General features: G+C 45.5%; 1 protein-coding gene across 3 annotated transcripts in view; it reads left to right on the top strand.

Moving 5' to 3' along the window:
- Positions 1-20,388, top strand: part of LOC135907732 (soluble guanylate cyclase 88E-like) — a 281,964-nt gene that overhangs the window by 93,889 nt on the left and 167,687 nt on the right. Inside the window, exon 1 of one of the 3 annotated variants that reach the window (XM_070524760.1) lies at positions 13,328-13,599. The exons of 1 other annotated variant lie outside the window; for it this stretch is intronic. In XM_070524760.1, coding sequence (XP_070380861.1) covers positions 13,398-13,599 — 202 coding nt within the window. In that variant the 5' untranslated portion in view covers positions 13,328-13,397. Of the gene's footprint in view, positions 1-13,327; positions 13,600-20,388 lie in introns of those variants that run through there. One more of the 3 variants, XM_070524763.1, reaches the window with a different exon arrangement.

Raw genomic sequence — 20,388 nt, forward strand, 5'->3', positions numbered from 1 at the left:
GGCGTTCCTCAAGGCGGTGCTCTCAGCCCGACGCTATTCGACCTCGCTCTTATTGGACTTTCTGAATACTTGCCAACTACCATCGAAATTTCAATATATGCAGACGACATCTGTGTCTGGACTTCAGCAGTCACACGTCCTCAGATACGTGCATGGCTCCAAAGAGCGGCTACTTTGACAGCGAGCTACTTGTGTAAACAAGGTCTCAGCATATAACCTGAAAAATGCGCACTAGTGGCATTTACTCGCAAACCTATGACGTCTTATGTCATCTCAATCAATGGGCGGACCATTTCCTATGTCAGAACCCACAGATTTCTTGGCGCAGTTATCGACCGAGACCTATGTTGGAGCCTGCACGTGGCCTACATGAAACGGCGCCTGACAGCAACCTCCCAGTTGTTTAAATACTTGAGAGGAAAGACGTGGGGGATGTCAGTAGACGCAATGCTGAAACTCAACAGAACTCTCTTTCCCGGCTTTTTAAGATATAGCCTACCTGTACTGAACAACACCTGCAAGACAAATATTCGTGTTCTGCAGGCAGCACAAGCTCAAGCACTCAGAGTTTGCCTTGGTTTGCCCAGATGCACGCCAACAGAGGCAACTCTTGCGATTTCTCGGGACCATCCAATGCGAACTCACATTATGGTGGAAGCCCTGAGAACGCACATCAGACAATTGGCACGTGCCCCCTATCACCACCTTGCAACACTACCTTCAGACAGGCACCAAGCATCATTCTCTAAAACTATCGTCAAGTACAACGACAAACTTCCCTTGGGCTTCACCGCTGCATCTAAACCATCGATACCCCCCTGGTGTCCTATCAGCCCCACAGTCCATCTCAGCGTACCAGGAATCGGGAAAAAGTCTGAGCTGTCGTCGCCTGTGCTGAAACTACCGTCTCTGCTTTTTCTGCACGAGAGGTACGCGGACAGTGTACATATTTATACTGATGGTTCCACAAACATCCAGTGTTCGTCTGGTGCTGTGGTTGTCCCAGCAAGAGCTATTACCATCAGCATTAGGACTGACCACCCAACGACATCGACATCTGCGGAACTAGCTGCTCTTCGCGCTGCACTTTGTTTCGTCAATCGGCAACCACCTCGACAATGGTCAATCTTCATTGACTGAAAGGCAGCCCTACAATCTGTGCTATCAGTTTTGCGTCGCGGGCCATTCGAGCAGCTCGTGTTCGATATTAGATGCCTACTCCATACATCACATGAGAATGGACATCACGTGACCTTTAGAAACGAACACGCCGATAAAGCCGCTCGGGCAGCTCTTGAAGACACACAGTAAGAGGCCATACCACTTTCATGGTCCGACGCAGCCAGCAGACTTCAAGTGCTTGCACGGGAGATCACGCTCTCTCTATGGTGCACAACGAGCAGCCAGGCCAACCGGAGCAATCGTCAATACGACCTGCCCTCTTTGATGCATCTCTGTATGCCAACTGGACTCCGCCGAAGTGAGGCCTATCTGCTTTATCGCTTATGGCTAGGGGTGGCCTTGAGGAAATCTTACTCATTTCGCATTGGAATGGCCGACAATGCTCTCTGCAATGCCTGTCTTTGCGAGGAGACGCTGGAACAGATTCTGTGCGACTGTCCTGAATATAATGTTCAGAGACAGTCCCTGGCGTCCATTCTAGCGCCCTTGACAACAGACCATTGTCAGTTGCAACTATTTTCACATATCGCCGACAGAAGACATCGCAGCTGAAGGCGACGAAGGGACTACTTCGGTTTATGAATGAGACGGGCTTGGACAAGCGGCTGTGACAGTGATGCCACGTACCGCGCAAGAGTGACGGACTGTAACTAACGATGTGTGTGCTGTGTTATGTGCTCTCTCTCTCTCTCCTCATCTGTCCTGCCCCCATCCCGCTCCCTTGTGTAGGGTAGCAAACAGGTTAAGCTGAACTGGTTAACCTCCCTGCCCTTCCTTCTCCACTTTTTCCTTCCTTCCTTTACTTCCAACCACCCTAGCTAATATTTAACTCTAGATTCCATTTTCTTCGTCGGAGTTGTTTATGCTTGAGCCTGTAGGTGCGCTGACTGCAAATGCTCCTGGTTCGCTAGGCTTAATCTCTGGTCGAAGCGAATGATTACAGCTCTATTTGGCATTGACGGCTGGCGATTGCTGAAGTTCGTGCATTGGAAATTCAGGAGCCTTTTGCTATTCACTTTGAGTACAAATCCAACAAATAGGACCGTAGGCATGGCCACAGCTGCTCTTATGGGTGGACAATATCGACCATACAGCGGCCCGAGGCCTGGCTTGTTAAAAATATATCGTTGCCGTCTCCTAACTGGAAAAATAATGTAAACGCTCATATAATAGTTACCTATAGAAAGCTTCCTAAGCTAGGTCGATATATGAGCCACAGTTTTTTATAAAATAAAAGACAAGATTTAGTGGTATTACCACATACAACGACACGTCATGGCACTCGTAAGGTACTGAAATAAAATTCGTACAGTTTGTCCACCAATAAAACCTTGTGTGTATTCTCAAGGGAACGCCTGTTTTTAAGCTAATGCTTAAACGCACCATGAAAGAGAGAGACAGAAGAAAGGGGAAAGGCAGGGAAGTTAACCAGACAGGAATATCCCGTTTGCTAGCCTAAGCCTGGGGAGAGAGGGGGAGGTGAGAACTTGTGACAGGAAAGTAGAAAGAGAAAAAGAAAGGGAGCACGCATACAACAATCGCAGTCGGTGATTGTCACCGCATCCTATCACCGTACAACACAGTAGCGCGTGTAGCACTGTAAACATCAGTTAAGGCTACAGCCGCTTGTCCAATTATATTGTCTTTAAAAACTGCAACGTAGCCCTTGTCACCCTCATCTGTGATGACTTGTTGTCGGCATTCTAGAATGTTTTTTTTTTCTGTTAATGGTCTCGGATCTCAGCGTGCTATCACGATTTTAGAGCGATCGTCTCTGTAAAGTGTAGCTACGTCAGTCACAGAGAAGATGTTGAAGAGTCTCCTCGCTACCACAGTCATCACACGAGGCGGCATCGGTGCATACGATTCGGAAAGCAAGACTTTTAAAGGCCACTCATGGCCATGTTCGATAAAGCAGGGTATACCCTCGCGTCGGCAGAGCCCAGCTGGGATGCGAAGGCGGAGAGAAGAGTCTAGGTGGCGCAGCCGGTTGCTTTGAAAACTTCGTTTGTTCCACATGGAGAACGTGATATCCAGGGTGAGCATTCGAAGTTTTGTATCGGCATCTGTCCTTGTGAATGGTATCGACTTCCTCTTTGTTATCTTGAAGAACCGACCGAGCAGCGTTATTGGCGCGTTCGTTCCTATGGTGCCGCAGTGACTTGGAAGCCACTGAAATGTCACATGGTGTCCTTTCTCAGTCAAGGTATGGATTAGTTCTCTAATATCAATTACCAGTTGTTTGTGTCGTCCGCGCCGCGGGGCTGATAGCAAAGACTGCAATGCTGCATTCGAATCAGTGAATATTGACCATCTTCGAGGTTGTTCTTGGCTGACGAGATGAAGTGCACCATGACTTTACCCCTAGGGCACCGCACCAGAAATTTGCTTATTCTTAAATGTGTGCCTCTTGTGAAGCTAAGCCGTAACACATTATGTATTGATTTCTGTATGGATTTATGTTGACTAATAAGGAGATAATTAGGAGCTGAAAAGAAATAAAAAAACGACAAGAAAATGTTCACAACGGTGTATTTAAACTAGCTGTCTGTAACGATGTACCGCTTTATTAAAATTGTTTATTTCATCTGTTACCATTACTTTCTGCAATGTCTGGGTGGCCGTAACATTAAATAAATGAAATTAACTGATGTCTCCATTTTTGTTTCCTTCCTCCATAATTTGGCAGAATACCGCTCACACATCCGAGTTTCATAGTGTAAATGTTCCGGGGAAGCAGTGTAGCTTAATAGCTTTTATTATTCTTTGATCATACACAGACGCATTAAACTTGTAACATGTTACGAAACCACAAGCCACCGTATGCTAGCTGTCCCACATAATTCGTGCCAAAATTTAAGAATATGCTTGTGCCACGTGGCTGGGCAGGTTGGAGAAAGTCAGACAATTTTTTTAATGTTTTGCCTAAGTACATAATTAGGTATTATTAATTAACTTCTCAAATACTATAATCAGAGCAAAATTGTCAATCAGAAAATTTTAGGCCGTGATGAAAAATTCCCGATGCATCTTTTTGTTGTTCCATACGCGCTACGTAACATTTTTCATAAGCCTGATGAAGGCCACAAAAGCGCGCAAGAAGTGCTGCTCGACAAGTCGCGCAGTACTTTTCGTGTCTTGCGCGCTTTCTTTAACGCTTGGAAAAAAATTGATTGATGACCAACAGTGACTGGTGCCCGCTATTTGCTATGTTCTTTTCTCATAGAGCAAATGCCTCGAAAATCTGACCCACCGAGCCGACGCCGAGAAATCAAAGTTATTGAGGTCCCAGCGGTTATACAGGTCCTATATGCGCAGATCACCTTTCATTGTGCATGGGGACGTAACTAGTATGCCAAACGTGTTAGAGCCTATTATGTGGCTGACATACTTAATAAGCTGCCTGCAGAAGTCTTCGCATTAAGTACTCGAAAAAAAAATTGAAAATTTCGGTAAATGACTTCCCTTTATCATACTTTTACGATGGGGGCGAAATGCGAAAACACCCGTGTGCTTAGATTTAGGTGCACGTTTAAGAACCCCAGGTGGTCAAAATTTCCGGAGTCCTCCACTACGGCGTGCCTCATAATCAGAAAGTGGTTTTGGCACGTTAAACCCCAAATATTATTATTATTATTATTATCATACTTTTAAAACTATTGCTTTGATTTATTAGATTACGGTGTATCTGAGGTTCTAGTGCATCAGAGTTTTAGTGTATCTATATAGTTCGTGTCTTCATAGGATCGGCATAACCGCTGAGGCAGCTCAGTAGCCGTGGCGTTGCACTTCCGAGCACCAGGTCGCAGGTTCAAACCCGGCGGCAGGGGCTCCATTCCGATGGGGACGCAATCCAAAAGCGCCCGTGTACCGTGCATTGGCTGCATGTTAAAGAACCTCACGTGGTTAGAGTTAATCTGGAGTGCTGCGGCCTTTCTCAAAATCATATATCGATTTATGCACATATGACAGTAAAAATTAATTATAGAATCTGCCTTTTATTTTTAACGCGAGAGCGTTAAGGAGCTCGTGTCGCAGAAAAGCCGGTGTCGTCGGCGTCCGCGGCGTTGACCGTGAGCAATAAATCACGGCAGGCACTTCATAAATAAAAAGCAACTTCGAAGATGGGCTGGGTGGGAACCGAACCAGGGTCTCCGGAGTGTGAGACGGAGACGCTACCACTCAGCCACGAGTTCGATGCTTGAAAGAAGTACAAAAGCGCTTCTAGTGAATGCGGTGTTGCCTTAGAAACGTGCCGTAGAAAGTTATACTGCGGTGTATATCGGTAATTATGAGCATGTAACTTACAGAAGTCGAATTTACATGAGTAGCGCAGTACGTTTCCGAAACATCTCTTCTGTGGTTACCGCACACGCAGAGCCATCTTGCGGCAAACACAGAAGACCCCCTCCCCTCAATGTGCGGCGCTTCCCCGACAGGTGGCGCGTCACGGCTGTGCGCGGACCGGTGCCAGGCGCGTCGCATGCCCCGACTCCCTCTCCCCTGACGACGCTTCGCCGTTCTCCCACACGGGTTGCAGACTCAAGCGCCGTTCCTTTCTTTAGATTAGGGACTTTTAGCGTGTCCGGTATCCGGGAAAGCGCGGGCGGTTTTCCGGTTTAGCGGGGGCGTAAAGGTGAGCGGCCCGTTCGGTGCCGCCAGCTGGTGGCGCAAAGCTCAACCACACAACCACAGAGCTAATTACTGTATTCTGCTTAGCTGCTGGGGTAAATATTCGACAGTGGCGTAATCGTGTTCACAATTACGCCGCTGCCAAAAATTTGCACGAGTGGCGAAGCAGGATATGGTGAGTTACTGCAGTTTTAGCTATGCGTTTGTCTGGTTGAGCTCTACAACACCAGGCGGCTTCACCGCTCACGTTTACGCCCCGACCATCCGGTAACCCGCCCAAACCGCTCCCGTTTACCGGATTAGCGTACAAGCTAAACGTCTTTATTACTATCTATCTCTCTGCCCGTGCCGATCACGACGTTCGGCTGGCGTAGATCGTTTCCTCCTCCGAGACACCGAGTTCTTTGGTTCGTTCCGTTTGCTCTGGCGCACATTTCGTTGCCGCGCCGAACACTGCGTTGCTCGACGCTTACCGTGTCCGATGCGGGGCGCCTCGTAAGTGATCGCTGCGCCGTAGCGCGTCTTACACCCCTTGGCGGGTCGACGGGAACGCTGTCGCGTTCCACTCTTGAAGGCGAAGCTTAAGCGTCCTCCAATTTTTGTCGTCTTTCCTTCTCTGTTATTATTATTATTTATTTGTTTGACTGTTGCTGAATACTTTTTTTCACGAGCTTGTTCCACGCAGATGCCAGGCACTTCCCCCTCAAGAAGCTTTGGCTAGCCCGAAAATGTAATACTTCCCCATTACGCTAAAATCCGTCGTAGTCGGCGGCGGGATCGAATGATGGTGCCAAAAATGGCCGACAGTGCAGCCTGAAAACGCGTGGGGGCGTTGTATACATTGGCAGCAACTGCGTATGGCGCGGCCGCGCGCGGTCGCGAGGGCTTTATCTTAAAAGCGATCTGGTTTGGTTGCAGAGTCTAGGCCGGCCGATGGCTCATAGGTTTGCGTGTGCTGTGTTCTCGCCGCGCAGCTTGCGTTGAAGCGACAGACAGCAGGAAGGTCGATTCGCTCGCAGCTGCTGCCGCGCTTCCTCACTCCAGCGTTTTGACAGCCAGTTTCTGCGGTCATCGAGTGTGATGTGTACATGTTTGCCTGTGCGCCCTGACGCCATGCTTGTTTCTTTCTTTCTTTATTCAATACTGCAAACCTTGTACAGGTCCAAGCAGGGTGGGTCAAATGACAACAAAACAATAAACAATAATAACAAAGCTAAAAAAAAAACATCAAAGTGTGGCGAAAGGCAATAAGGAATCATTCCAGTCCGTTACCGTGCGAGGGAAAAATGAAAACTTGAATAAATCTGTTCGCGCAAAATACGGTGTCAGGGAATTAGGATGATGGTGGCGTGTATGCCTTGACGTTGAAAGCGACAGATATGGAGAAGGGTTAATAGCTAGATAGTTATTCCAAAGCAAGAAAAGAAATTGCAAACGTAAATTTTTTCTTCGTTGTTCAAGACATTGTATACCGTTAATCTGCATTAATTCAGAGGGTGAGTCATACGGGGAAAATTTAGAGTAAATAAACCTTACAGCTTTTCTCTGTACCTTTTCTAGGCGGGTGATATTGTGTTTATTAAATGGGTCCCAGACAACGCATGCATATTCAAGTTTAGGTCTAATTAGTGAATTGTAAGCAAGTAATTTTACGCTAGGGGGAGAACTTCTTAGCTTATGTCTTAAAAAGTACAGTTTACGGAATGCGGAAGAACAGATGTTATCTATATGTAAATTCCATGATAAAGTATTAGTTAGTGTGACACCCAAATACTTATATTTAGTCTCTTCCAGCAAAGGTGACGAACCAAGTCTGTAGTTAAAAGAAAGAGGAGCTTTTTTGCGAGAGAAGCGAAGAAAGACGGTCTTATCTGTGTTAAGTTGCATGTCCCACGTTTCACACCATTCAAAAATCTTAGCAAGAGAGGAGTTAAGATGGATTTGGTCGTTAATTGAAGTTATTTCTTGAAAAAGCACACAATCATCCGCAAACAATCTGATTTGGACATTCGGATCAAGTTCAGCAGCAATGTCATTAATATATAATAAAAACAATAATGGCCCCAGCACACTTCCTTGGGGCACGCCAGAGCCGACCGGAAGGCAACCTGATTGCTGCTCATTAACTGTTACAAATTGGTAGCGATTGGTTAAATAGTTTGAAATCCATATGATTAAAATTTCCGGGAGTCCAATACGTCTGAGTTTTAAAATTAGTTTGTCATGGGGAACTCTATCGAAAGCTTTACTGAAGTCAAGAAATATTGCATCAATCTGCCCGTTCCTATCGAGACATGAAGCGAGTGAATGTATTACTGTTACTAATTGTGTAATTGTTGAGTATCCTTTTCTAAACCCGTGCTGAAAATTAGAGAGGACTGCGTGTGCATCTAAAAATTCATTAATCTGGTTGGCAATAATATGTTCGATTAGTTTACAACATGATGATGTAAGTGATATTGGACGATAATTTTGTAATAATGTGCGGTCACCTTTCTTATGTATTGGCACAACCCTAGCTATCTTCCAGTCGCTCGGTAATTTTCCATGAAGTAATGAAATACGAAATAAAATAACTAGAAACTTTGCAACAGATTCCGCATATCTCTTCAAAAACACGTTAGGAAGGTTGTCGGGACCACATGATGATTTAGTTTTTAAATTTAGTAACATAGAAACTATGCCAGGGTATGAAATAAAATTTACATCACAGGGGTGAAACACTGCGTGATTGGATGGACAAGCACCGGATTTAGAAAACACACTGTGAAAGTAGTCATTGAATTGGTGCGCAATATCCTCGTGATCGGTAACCACAGAACCATCAACCAAAATTTGCGACACCGGTTTCTTTTTTTCACTTATATAATTCCAAAACTTTTTTGGTTCCTCTACAATGAAATTTGGCAGCACTGTATTAAAATAATGTTCTTTCGAAGAGTGTACTGCACGTGCAAGACCTTCTTTTAAATCCTTTAAATGACCTAAATGCAAGCGCTGTTTCTTTAACCGTTTTATTTTTCGCTTTAAGTGTATTATTTCACGCGTCATCCACGGCGTTTGTCTACGAACAAATTTACGTTTGCTCGGCACAAACTTATCGATACAGAAGTGGCACATATCTTTAAAACGGCGCCAAAGTGTGTTCAAATCAGTATCATTGAAATCGATAAGGCATGTTTCCAGATGTTCTATAGTTGATGCATCATCTGCACGTGAGTAATCTTCGAAATAACAATATTTCACAGTGTTATTAGGTACAGTACAAGCGACAATGAGTAAGTGAACACTGACAAGCAGGTGGTCAGAGATGCCTTCCACAATTTCAACAGTGTAATCAGGTAATCCTCTTGGCAAAAATACCAAATCCAGTACAGATTTGCTAGTTCCTTGTACACGTGTCGGTTCCTGAACTATTTGAATGAGGTCATGTGTTAACATTATGTTAAGTAAACTGTTCAAATTATTGCTGTTTTGAGGAAGGGATTCAAAACGCTCCCAATTAACGCCTGCCAGGTTTAGGTCACCAATAAGTACCAATTTGTTTCTCTGGAACCGAGACATGTGCTCTTCAAGTTTTAACAGATAATCAGCTGATGCATCAGGAGGTCTGTAAATGGCAAACAAAATCAAGGTATGGCCCCAGCATGAGATCTTTATGCACAAACATTCAAGGTCGGGAATTTCCTCCAAGAGAATAGCCTGTATGTGGTCTTTAATTAGAACTGCAACGCCGCCTCCCCTGAAAGGCCGATCCCTACGAAAAACTTGGTAACAATTAGGGAAGACATCCTCGTCGGCTATTTCAGTCCGCAGCCACGTCTCGGTTATAACGGCAATATGTGGGTCATGTTCTAGTAAAGAAACCTCAAGGGGTTCCGTTTTGTTAACTACACTACGAGCATTTTGGGTGATTATGCGCAAGTGCTTGTCACATTCTTTGGAAAGGCGTCAATGCTCGGGCTGCTGAGAGCGTTGATTGTTTATCTTGACACGCATGTTTTTTGCCTCATCCCAAAAGAACATATCATTATTGACCCTAAGTTTATCATGAAGTAGGCGTACTTTTTTACCCTGCAGTTTTTCATCTTTCGCGCTTTCCCACAGAAGCTTCCGTTTCTTTAGCGTTGCTTGTGAGTAATCATGTTGTACAGACATGCCTGAATTTTTGAGCTTGCTGCAGTTTTCAAATATAAGTTTCTTTTCGTTGAAGTCCTGCAGATAGATTATGACCGGTCGTTTGCTACCTTGTCGGCCCATTGTTCATTTGGTTAGTAAGATAATGTTTATACGGTTAATAAAAGTACTGGTCTTACTTCGTATGGCTGTCTGCTAATTTGCTATCGCAATCGATGCTTCGCTTTTCGGGTGAAACTGCGACTTTTTCTTTTCTGCAATCAACCCTTCTGACTTGCTTCAACTCTTTAGTGGTACGAAGCGAAGGTAGTGCGCGTCGACTTACATTATGCGGAGCGTGCACAAAACGTAATGTGTGTGTGTGTGTATGTGTGCGTGCGCGTGTAAGAGAGATAGTAGGCATATGGGAGCGGTGCGCGCGTGTGTGATGACAAATGAGAAACCGTTGTATGCGCATAATGCGATGTGCGCTGTTTTGCCTGCCAAGGCCAACCCGCCCGGCAGCTACCATGCATCAACCTCGATAATGGCCCCTCTTGGGCCGATCGGGGGCCGTTTTTATCCGGGTCAACAAGCCAGGGATCATTCATCGGCGCAGCTTAGCGTTGGGAGACCTCGAGGGCCCAAGACGCGGTGACACTTGAACGCTGACTTCATATCGCCGAAGTGGCGGCCATTCACGGGGACTGCTCAATCTCGGGACGCTTCGGTGGCGTGCACGTTGTGGGGCAGTACGCGCGCAACCAACCCGAGAGATGCTTCTCCGCGCGCTTCATTGGTAGCTCCCCAAACGGCGAGCTGTGTTTACTGCTGTCAGTCTACTGACCTTCAAGCCTTAGGAAAACAGAGCGCTGCCTACTTTATTGTTCCTTTAACGGCGGCGCATTTTCGCTTGTCGCTCGCGCACAGTTGAAGGCCGTGTGGGTCGCGCGTCAGCCAAATTTAGCCACATAATGTAAGCGCGTCCTGTTTACGGGCACGTAGCGACGCAATTCTATCCCACCGGAAGTCGTAAGCCTTGGCCCGGAAGCGTTGCCCGGAAATGAGCGCAAGGACAAAAGGACAGCGGCTTCCAGTGGTGCCAATAGCTGTCCGAAGCTCCATCTCCGCCTGCCACTTCGCGCGCATCTCTCACGCCAAGCAGTCGTATCGGTTCGTTATGTGGATGGATCGGAGCGGGCGGCCACGCCTCCGCTAGCTGGGAAAATGAGCATCCGCATTCCTGTACGGACTGCTTGTTCTATGGGACTACGGAGCCAGCTCCAAGTCAGTATCCAAGACGACATTGACTTTGAAAATTTGCGTGCCCTTTAGGGTTTAATTTTGTCCTACAATGGTAATGGACAACGATCTTGTGCGCATTTCCTTTATTTGGCGCATTGTGCCCGCTACTTCCCCGTCAGGCGCGTTCTGGCACGCTGAGACTCGTGTGGCGTCCCAGTACAGGACGAATAGCGTTAAAGAAAGGAACGTTGCGCAAGATTCTCAACGCGGAAGACTGCTCTTGCACCGTGTTTATAATAACGTGATTGCAGTTCAGTGGTACTGTTTCACATGTTGAACTAAATGTTACGGTGTATATTACATACGTCGTTCCTCGCCACAACTTGCCATTTCCATTTTTCTTTAGTTTACTTCCTCTAATAGGAATGCTTGTTCTCCAGAAACTGAATCAAGCACACGTGCAAGCGAAAAAAAGAGCAAACTAAGTGGAAGCCCGTCATTCTGAAGTCGTGCGTTAATTTGCACCTGCATCTGTGTGTGGATTTTTCTTTTCTTTTAGGTACAGTGACAATTTTCTCTCATAGCGCGTGCAGAGTGCTTGCCATTTTTATGCCACTCTCCTTATCGTTTGCACGCTTATGCGTTTTCATCTCCTAGCTATGACTTTGGGATAAAATGCTTCATAGTTCCCATATTTGTTTCATTGACGCAGCTAAGAAACAACACGCGGAAATATTTTTTTTAGTTAAGCATATGTTTTGGGGGGAAGCTGGTGCATTTTGTGCGTTAAGAGTTCCCTGAGACATTCAACATTTTCGATGGTGTCAGAAATGTCCGACATCTTTATACATGTATGCATGCATACATACATACATACATACATACATACATACATACATACATACATACATACATACATACATACATACATACATACATACATACATACATACATACATACATACATACATATGGTCACAAAAGTTCGCACACCAATCCCTCGACGACCGGACAGGACATTCCAATGGCGGTGACCTTATCGTCGCCGCAGTGTGGTCCTTTGGGGGTCCTTTTACCTGCGTGCATGGCGCTTGTGTTTGGCAAAAAAAACAACAAATCAATTAAGGAATGAAGTGCGCTACTCTTTGCCTCATATGAGCTTTATTTCCGGAAGTGCTTGCACTTAACCTCCCGTAAAGAGCATGGAGGAAGTGGTGACTTGCGAATGCGATAAGTAAGTGTCGAAAACTGCAGTGCCCTCCGGTTGCCAGCAGAACACGTTAAGTCATTCACTCAAGAGTTCCGAGAGCTGCGTTCGCAGGAAATGTCTGCCGTCTCGTCGCTTGCAAATGGGCTAAGCAAGTTATAGCACCGTTGCAAAAACCGGGTCAGCCCTCATCTTTTGTTTTGTTTGTGCGCCTGCGTTAGCTGGAAAGAGATGTGCCTAATGGACATATCGCGACATCTGTGAAAGAGCGCGCAGCGTGGTACGCGGCAGTAACGGTGAGTAGTTTCACGGAACATGAAATGGAACGTTAGGCCATAAATGACTTGAAGCGTCCACTTGAGTGCAATGTGAACTGCCTCTAAAGAGAGATTCTGAAAGTGCGCGCGGAAGCAGTGCCAAACATTAGTGAACCAGGCTTCAAAATTTTAGATTTCGGTAAAAATTTGCAGATATGTATGACATATAGCTGGGACACAAATCTACTAGTCATTAAGGCGTGGCGACTCTAAAACTGGAGACTCGGTGGAATCGGTCACATACCACGACTGTTGCCAATAAATTACTGTGATATTCTCGAAGTATATACAGCAGAATGGGGCAGACTGCGAATATCAGGCCCCGCATATAGCTTATCAGCGATAAAAACGAAAAAGAACGTCATCACCTCTTTCCAGGAACGTTTCCCAGTAACATAGCCGTAACACGATACTGTCTTGTACACCTCAAAATGGTAACATTAAAAAGAAAACGAAAATAAAACGTACGTCCGCTTATTTGTTATCTCAGGTATCAAGATGAACTTTTTCTTTTGGGGACACTGTCGGGCGTGCATGTGAGTACACGTACACTACAACTGGCTATACGGTCGTTCCCTTTATTCCTGCGTCCTTCGACACACACCCTCGTGGAACGGCAAGGAAACAAGGTCAGGCCTGCGAAGGGGGTGGAATGGGGGAGAGAAACAAAAAAAGATACAGTAGCGGCGTCTCCGCGCATGCGCGCCTTCCTGCTGCTCCCTCTTTTGGTCCTCGACGCACGCATCACTGGCTCCCTCGTGGCGCACATCGGGTACTTTCGCGCCCCTGTCGCGCGCGTCTGGCCGAGTGCATACCTTCGTGCTAACATCCCCCGCCCGCGCGCCTCTTGGGTTTACCGGGCATCTCTAGCGAGCCATGCTCTCATAAAGGTGGGTTCACGTACGTAGCTCTCCTTCTTTGTTATGCGCTGTTACGCACAGCGCCAAGTGCTCCTTCGCCGGCGTATATCGTGAAGGCCCGGGACACCGGCACCTAGATACTTTATTACACCGGCACCTAGATACTTTATTGCGTGGGTCCTGCAAGGACTCGGTTCAGTAAGTTTTACGACAACGATTTAGGAAAACAAATGTTCTCACACATGGGAAAAGTGCAAGCTGCGAAATTTGAACCGAAATAAGTATTTCGAAGGATAAATCGGCTTTCTCTGAGCACCCACTCTTCGGGCGCTAATTAACACGAATGAAATTGTTTTACTGTGACGAGACAAGTGTGTGCGAACTTTGACAACGGGGTGCGCGCAATGAAAGCGCGAGAAATGTTTTGTCGCTCGGTCGGTGTAGCGCACCCGTAAAAATAAGACGATGTTTTGTCAAAACACCTTCTTGTGATGCACGCCAAGTACCCGAAATCGTTATTGTCGCTCTAATTTAGTGTTTGTCATCCAATGTCGATCATTTTCGGCTGTTTCGATTGTTTCCGTTTCCTACTCCAAGAACAGCATTAGAAGAAAGGTGCGGCTAACAAAAGACCATCTGGTTACATCGATATGCTTAACGGAGTCATAGAGCTGGAAAAGTAAAAGTAAACGAAACATGGGAATAGAAAGGGAGAAGTAAAAAAAAATCGATCCTTTTCAGATACTGTGCGCACCTACTCATGGTGTGGCTATGTTGTACACAAAACGCTAACGCTACGGGTCACGTGTGTGCGATAATTTCATCCGCCGGAAGCGATCGTCCGGAAGCTTAATAAAGGAGCCAGCCTTTTGGCACTCCTCGTTCCCGCCATGACTTTATACGTGGCGAGATCAACAGAGAAGATGATGGAGGAATCCTGTCGGGGGGCAGGTCACACCCTCCTTCGCTACGTGAACTCGTCAGCAATATGAGCTGCGCGAGTCCCACTGGTAGTTAATGCCCCGCGAAGGGCGACGGTTCGCTCGATAGTTAATAGCTTGTCTCTCCGTGGCTGGCTCGTTTCCAGCGAGTAAATAAAGGTTCGTTACGATTGCGTAGTCTCTGATACTGCAATCAGTCTTCATTGGCGGAGATAACGCCTCGAAGGATGACCTCGTGCAGTGGTATGCGCGCTAACTCCGGGCGTTGTTTGTCTTCTGCGTGGTCATTACTAGCCGCTCATATGTACAGAAGCCGGCGTTATATATACGTCCTTTTTCGTAACTGGCAACCAGGTCAGTGGTTCAACGCACTTGAGCGCATGCAAATTTACCACTCATCTTGAGGCTAATGTACCCAGCCTCTAACGTCACCGGGTACCGGCGTGCTCGTGGCTTTTCGCAACGTGCATGCCCGTGGACTAGGCTTGGCCAAATGCATCGCGGTGATCTATGCGCACACCGCTTATCTTTCAATATTCAGTCCCATTTTTGTGGAATTCCTATTCTGACGGCGTCAGAAATCTTCAGTTGCACACTGAAACAACTGTAGCGCCTCCTGACCACCACTGGTTTCTCTTTAGAGATCGGCTAGTGCGGACTTGGCGCTCGAGTAATGGAGCTATGCATGTATTGCTGTTTCTCCGACAATTTCTCCGACACACACACACACACACACACACACACACACACACACACACACACACACACACACACACACACACACACACACACACACACACACACACACACACACACACACACACACACACACACACACACACACACACACACACACACACACACACACACACACACACACACACACACACACACACACACACACACACACACACACACACACACACACACACACACACACACACACACACACACACACACACACACACACACACACACACACACACACACACACACACACACACACACACACACACACACACACACACACACACACACACACACACACACACACACACACACACACACACACACACACACACACACACACACACACACACACACACACACACACACACACACACACACACACACACACACACACACACACACACACACACACACACACACACACACACACACACACACACACACACACACACACACACACACACACACACACACACACACACACACACACACACACACACACACACACACACACACACACACACACACACACACACACACACACACACACACACACACACACACACACACACACACACACACACACACACACACACACACACACACACACACACACACACACACACACACACACACACACACACACACACACACACACACACACACACACACACACACACACACACACACACACACACACACACACACACACACACACACACACACACACACACACACACACACACACACACACACACACACACACACACACACACACACACACACACACACACACACACACACACACACACACACACACACACACACACACACACACACACACACACACACACACACACACACACACACACACACACACACTATGCTGAATAGAAAAAAAATAAAACATCGGACAAACTCCGTCTTCTAGCAGCAGGAGCAACTCAAGAACGGGATAGAAAGTGGTAAGAACGCTACGCACTTGAGAAGCTTCGTTTCTGAAGACTGACCTCGTCGATAGTGGCGGCTCATCTTGGTTTCGCGGTTCCTCCGTAATGAAAACAATTACATGGAACAGCGCTGCTGTCGAAACGCCGAAGTCCTCACCCTTTTCCGTCGAACGTTCTTGAAGGTGTCGTGGGCGCTGCCCGTGCATATACGTGCTCTTACATATACGGGCGCTGTCGTTTCCGTTATTGACGCAATCGTTTGCCGTAAGCTCCGAAAAGTGTTAACGTCTCTTAGTGGACTTTTCCCGCGCACAGCAAATGGAGAACCCGTTCAGGCCTTTGCTGCTTGCACTGCCCGTGTCATTATTGAGCGCGTTCACTAAACCGTTGAATCCATCGTCCTTGCATCCTGCTCTCACGATGTCATACTTGACTGGGACTTTCTCTCACTCAACAACGCCGTAATCGACTGCGCCCGCGCTGAACTAGAGCTCTTGCCGCTGCATGACGAGCCCATGAAAAAGACCCATCAGTCTCGAAGCAAACTCGTCGTCAAGGAAGACATGGATATTCCTCCGACGACGTCAGTTCTTCCACCCGCATTCTGCAGCGACCTTTCCGACGAAGTCGTAATTTCTCTGTTTTGAGCCGCCGGACCTTATTCTGGCTCGGCAAGCTATTGTTTTTATTACATGGTACTTAGCAGATGTTGTCGCCTCTAGTTGGTGCCGCCCTCTCCTCTTCATGTAGAGATTAAAAAGATAATTAACTTCAACTCATTAAAACTGAAAGTCAGCTCTAAATCATAACACAAAGTCCACTCACACAAGTGCACTAATGTCACTAAAACTGAAAGTCAACTTAGAAACACAGCAACAGAATGTCCAGTCACATAACTACAGTAAAATCAGGGCACATAAGAAAGCACAAGTTAGATTCAAATTAATTGAATTGGGCAGAGTCTGGTTTAAAAAAAATGCATTAGAATGAGCTTATCATATTTAAGCACTCTACTCAATAGTTTCCGAGAATATTACTCACGTCTAGGAGTCTTTCATTGGCGAGTAACGCTCGTCTTCGCAATGAGTATGTTGGCCATGGACTTAAGATCTTCCTGAGGCTGAAAGGCCTATGGTCTAATGTCACTCAATCACGTGTCTAGGTGTCGTCCGGGTGTGTCGTGTCGCGGACGTTCTACCAGAAGATGATATATACATCCTCGTACGCGTGGCCACAAGTGAATTCCGGACTACGACGTACACAAAATGTGTTTTGTGTACGTGGTACCAAGCCGCAGATGGTGAATGAACGCTTCAAAAGCTCTGGTTGTATCTAATGTGGGTGGGATCTTAAATTGAAGCGATGGGTCAATGTAAAATAAATCTGAAGATTTCATTTCATTTTTCATTCATTTATTAATACTGTTAGCCCATTGTTGGGCCGTTACAGGGTGGAAAATATTTGTTGCAATGTAGTAAATGCATTGGCAATCACAACCTTGCAGACATGCAAATACAAAATAAATTAATTGCGCACAAACCTGCGGTTAACAACAAAGTACAAGTGCGGTAGTAGAAGCACATACAGCAACATTCATATTTCCAAGTAGGTGAAATTCGCTATAAACGAGCTGTCGTGGTTAATTTGGTAGGTCAAAGTAAAGGTGTATTGATTTTTCAAACGAACTGACAGAGTCTGTTTGCGTTATGTGCTGTGGCAACGAGTTCCATTCTTCAATTGTTCGTGGGAAGAATGAATATTTGAATTTGTTGATCCGAGCTTGAAGAGTTGTAAGTTGTTCGTTGTGGCTGTTTCTTAATGTTCGGGCCGAGCGCTTCGTTATGTACAGTTCGGTGTTTATGTTAAAGAAGTTACCCCGCAAAAGATAGAGGAACTTAAGTCTAGCAACTCTTCGCCGCTCTAGCAGTTGGGGTAATTTAAGTTCTGACAACATCCCCGAGACTGAGTCCGTGGACTTATATCTAGACAGAATAAATCTAGCTGCCCTTCTTTGGACTTTTTCAATCCTTTCTATCTGGTTTTTTGTGTAGGGGTCCCACACGATACAGCCATATTCCAAAGTTGGTCTAACAAGTGTCAAATAGGCGGTTAGTTTCGCTTTCGTGGTTGCCTTCCCTAGTTTCCGGCGTAAAGTCCACATTTTTCTCTCGGCTGCACTACATAAGCTATGAATGTGCCTATCCCAATTTAAATTTTCATTGATTGTTATGCCTAGATACTTGAAGTAGCTTACTTTCTGTAATTTGTGTCCTTCAATTTCGTATTCAAATGGAAGAATGTCTTTTATTTTGTTTGTTATTCTTATAAATGACGTTTTGCTGTGATTTATTTTCATTTTCCATTTTGAGCACCAGTCATGGATACTACTTAATGCCGAGCTTAAGGTAATTTGATCTTCTTTGGATGTTATATGTGAGTAAAGCAGGCAATCGTCTGCGAATAACCGAACCTTAACACCTGAGGAAACTGTTTCTGCAATATCGTTGATATAACACAGAAATAAGACGGGACCGAGCACGGAGCCCTGGGGAACACCTGATGAAACACTCAGAATGCCGGATTTCGCATTGTTGATTTCCACATACTGCGTTCTATTTTTAAGGTACGATTTAATCCAAGCGACAATAGTACTATTAATTCCAAAATTCTTTAGTTTCCTTATAAGTTCTATGTGTGGGACCCGATCGAATGCTTTCGACATATCAAGACAAATTGCATCTACCTGATGTTTATCGTTGATTGCTTTTGCTAACTCGTGGACTGTTTCTACGAGCTGGGTGATCGTTGACAATTTCCGTCTAAAGCCGTGTTGATTAGGATTAAGCAGATCTTGGCCCTCAAGGTAATCAAATAAACTTGCTGATATTATGTGTTCAAGTATTTTGCAGCATGCGGACGTGATTGAAATTGGCCTGTAGTTTTCAACACAATGTTTGTTTCCGGTTTTGTGGACAGGTATAACTTTCGCTCTTAACCAGTCGGAGGGCAATTTTCGCTTATCCAGGGACAAGCTGAAAATAATGTTTAAGTATTTAGACACCCATTCTGCATAACGTTTTAGAAACTCATTCGGGATGTTGTCAGGGCCAACAGACTTTTTTGTGTCAATGTTTAGCAAAAGCGATAATATTCCTTCCTCAGATATAGTGATATCCGGCATGCCTTCCTGTTCGTGGATGGTTTCTGCGGAGAGCTCTGCGCTTTGAACTTCGGGAGGCACGAATACAGAGTGGAAGAACTCGTTACATTTTTCAGCAATTTCTGTGGGGTCGGTTATAATGTAGCCTCCGGAATCTAGGTACTGAATGCTGTCTTTCATCGGAGCGATATGACGCCAGAAACGCTGTGGTGAGGACTTCATAAAAGAAGGTAAGGTCTCAGAAAAATATTTTTCTTTTGCTGAGATTAATTTGCGCTTAAGCAGAGATGATACTTGTGAAATGTCATGATGTTGTCTTAGGTTGTTTCTTTTCATGCGTTTCAATTTGCGTTTTAACTGAATTATTTCCCGATTAACCCATGGGTTACGCTTTCTGACTGTTTTTTTTCGTTGAGGCACAAAATTTTCTACACAATACTTGATTATTCTTTTAAATTCCGTCCACAACATATCAACGTCATCCGATCCGTCGAAAGAGTACAGCTGCTTTTCTAAGTAGTCTAAAATGCTGACGTCGTCGGCCTTGTTGAAATCTCTAATGAGGATTTGTTTCCTTTTCTTATTTTTACATGGTAGACCGTTTTTTACGCAAAGTATAACAAGCTTGTGGTCTGAAAGTCCTTCTTCAATATTCACCTCATATTCATGTATTTTTTCATTTACGAACACCAAGTCTAGTAATGTTTCTGTCGTCGGTCCACTTCTAGTTATCTCCTTCACAACTTGTGTTAAGTTTTGACTAAATGCGATGTCCAACAGGATGTCACAGTTTGCAACGTCGGAAGAACCACTTTCGAGACTGAGCCATTGTATACCCGGAAGATTAAAGTCTCCCGCAATTATCAAGCGCGCGCTGGCAGGTACATTACGGCACAGGTAGTCTTGGATTGATTTCAAATATGTTAGAGGGGCATTTGGGGGTCTATATACTGCCCCAAGTACGCAGCAAGTTCCATTGAGTTTAAGCTTGCACCAAATACTTTCGGTTTCAGGACACTCTTTCAATC

Source organism: Dermacentor albipictus, chromosome 1, assembly GCF_038994185.2.
Source record: "Dermacentor albipictus isolate Rhodes 1998 colony chromosome 1, USDA_Dalb.pri_finalv2, whole genome shotgun sequence".
Classification (NCBI taxonomy): domain Eukaryota; kingdom Metazoa; phylum Arthropoda; class Arachnida; order Ixodida; family Ixodidae; genus Dermacentor; species Dermacentor albipictus.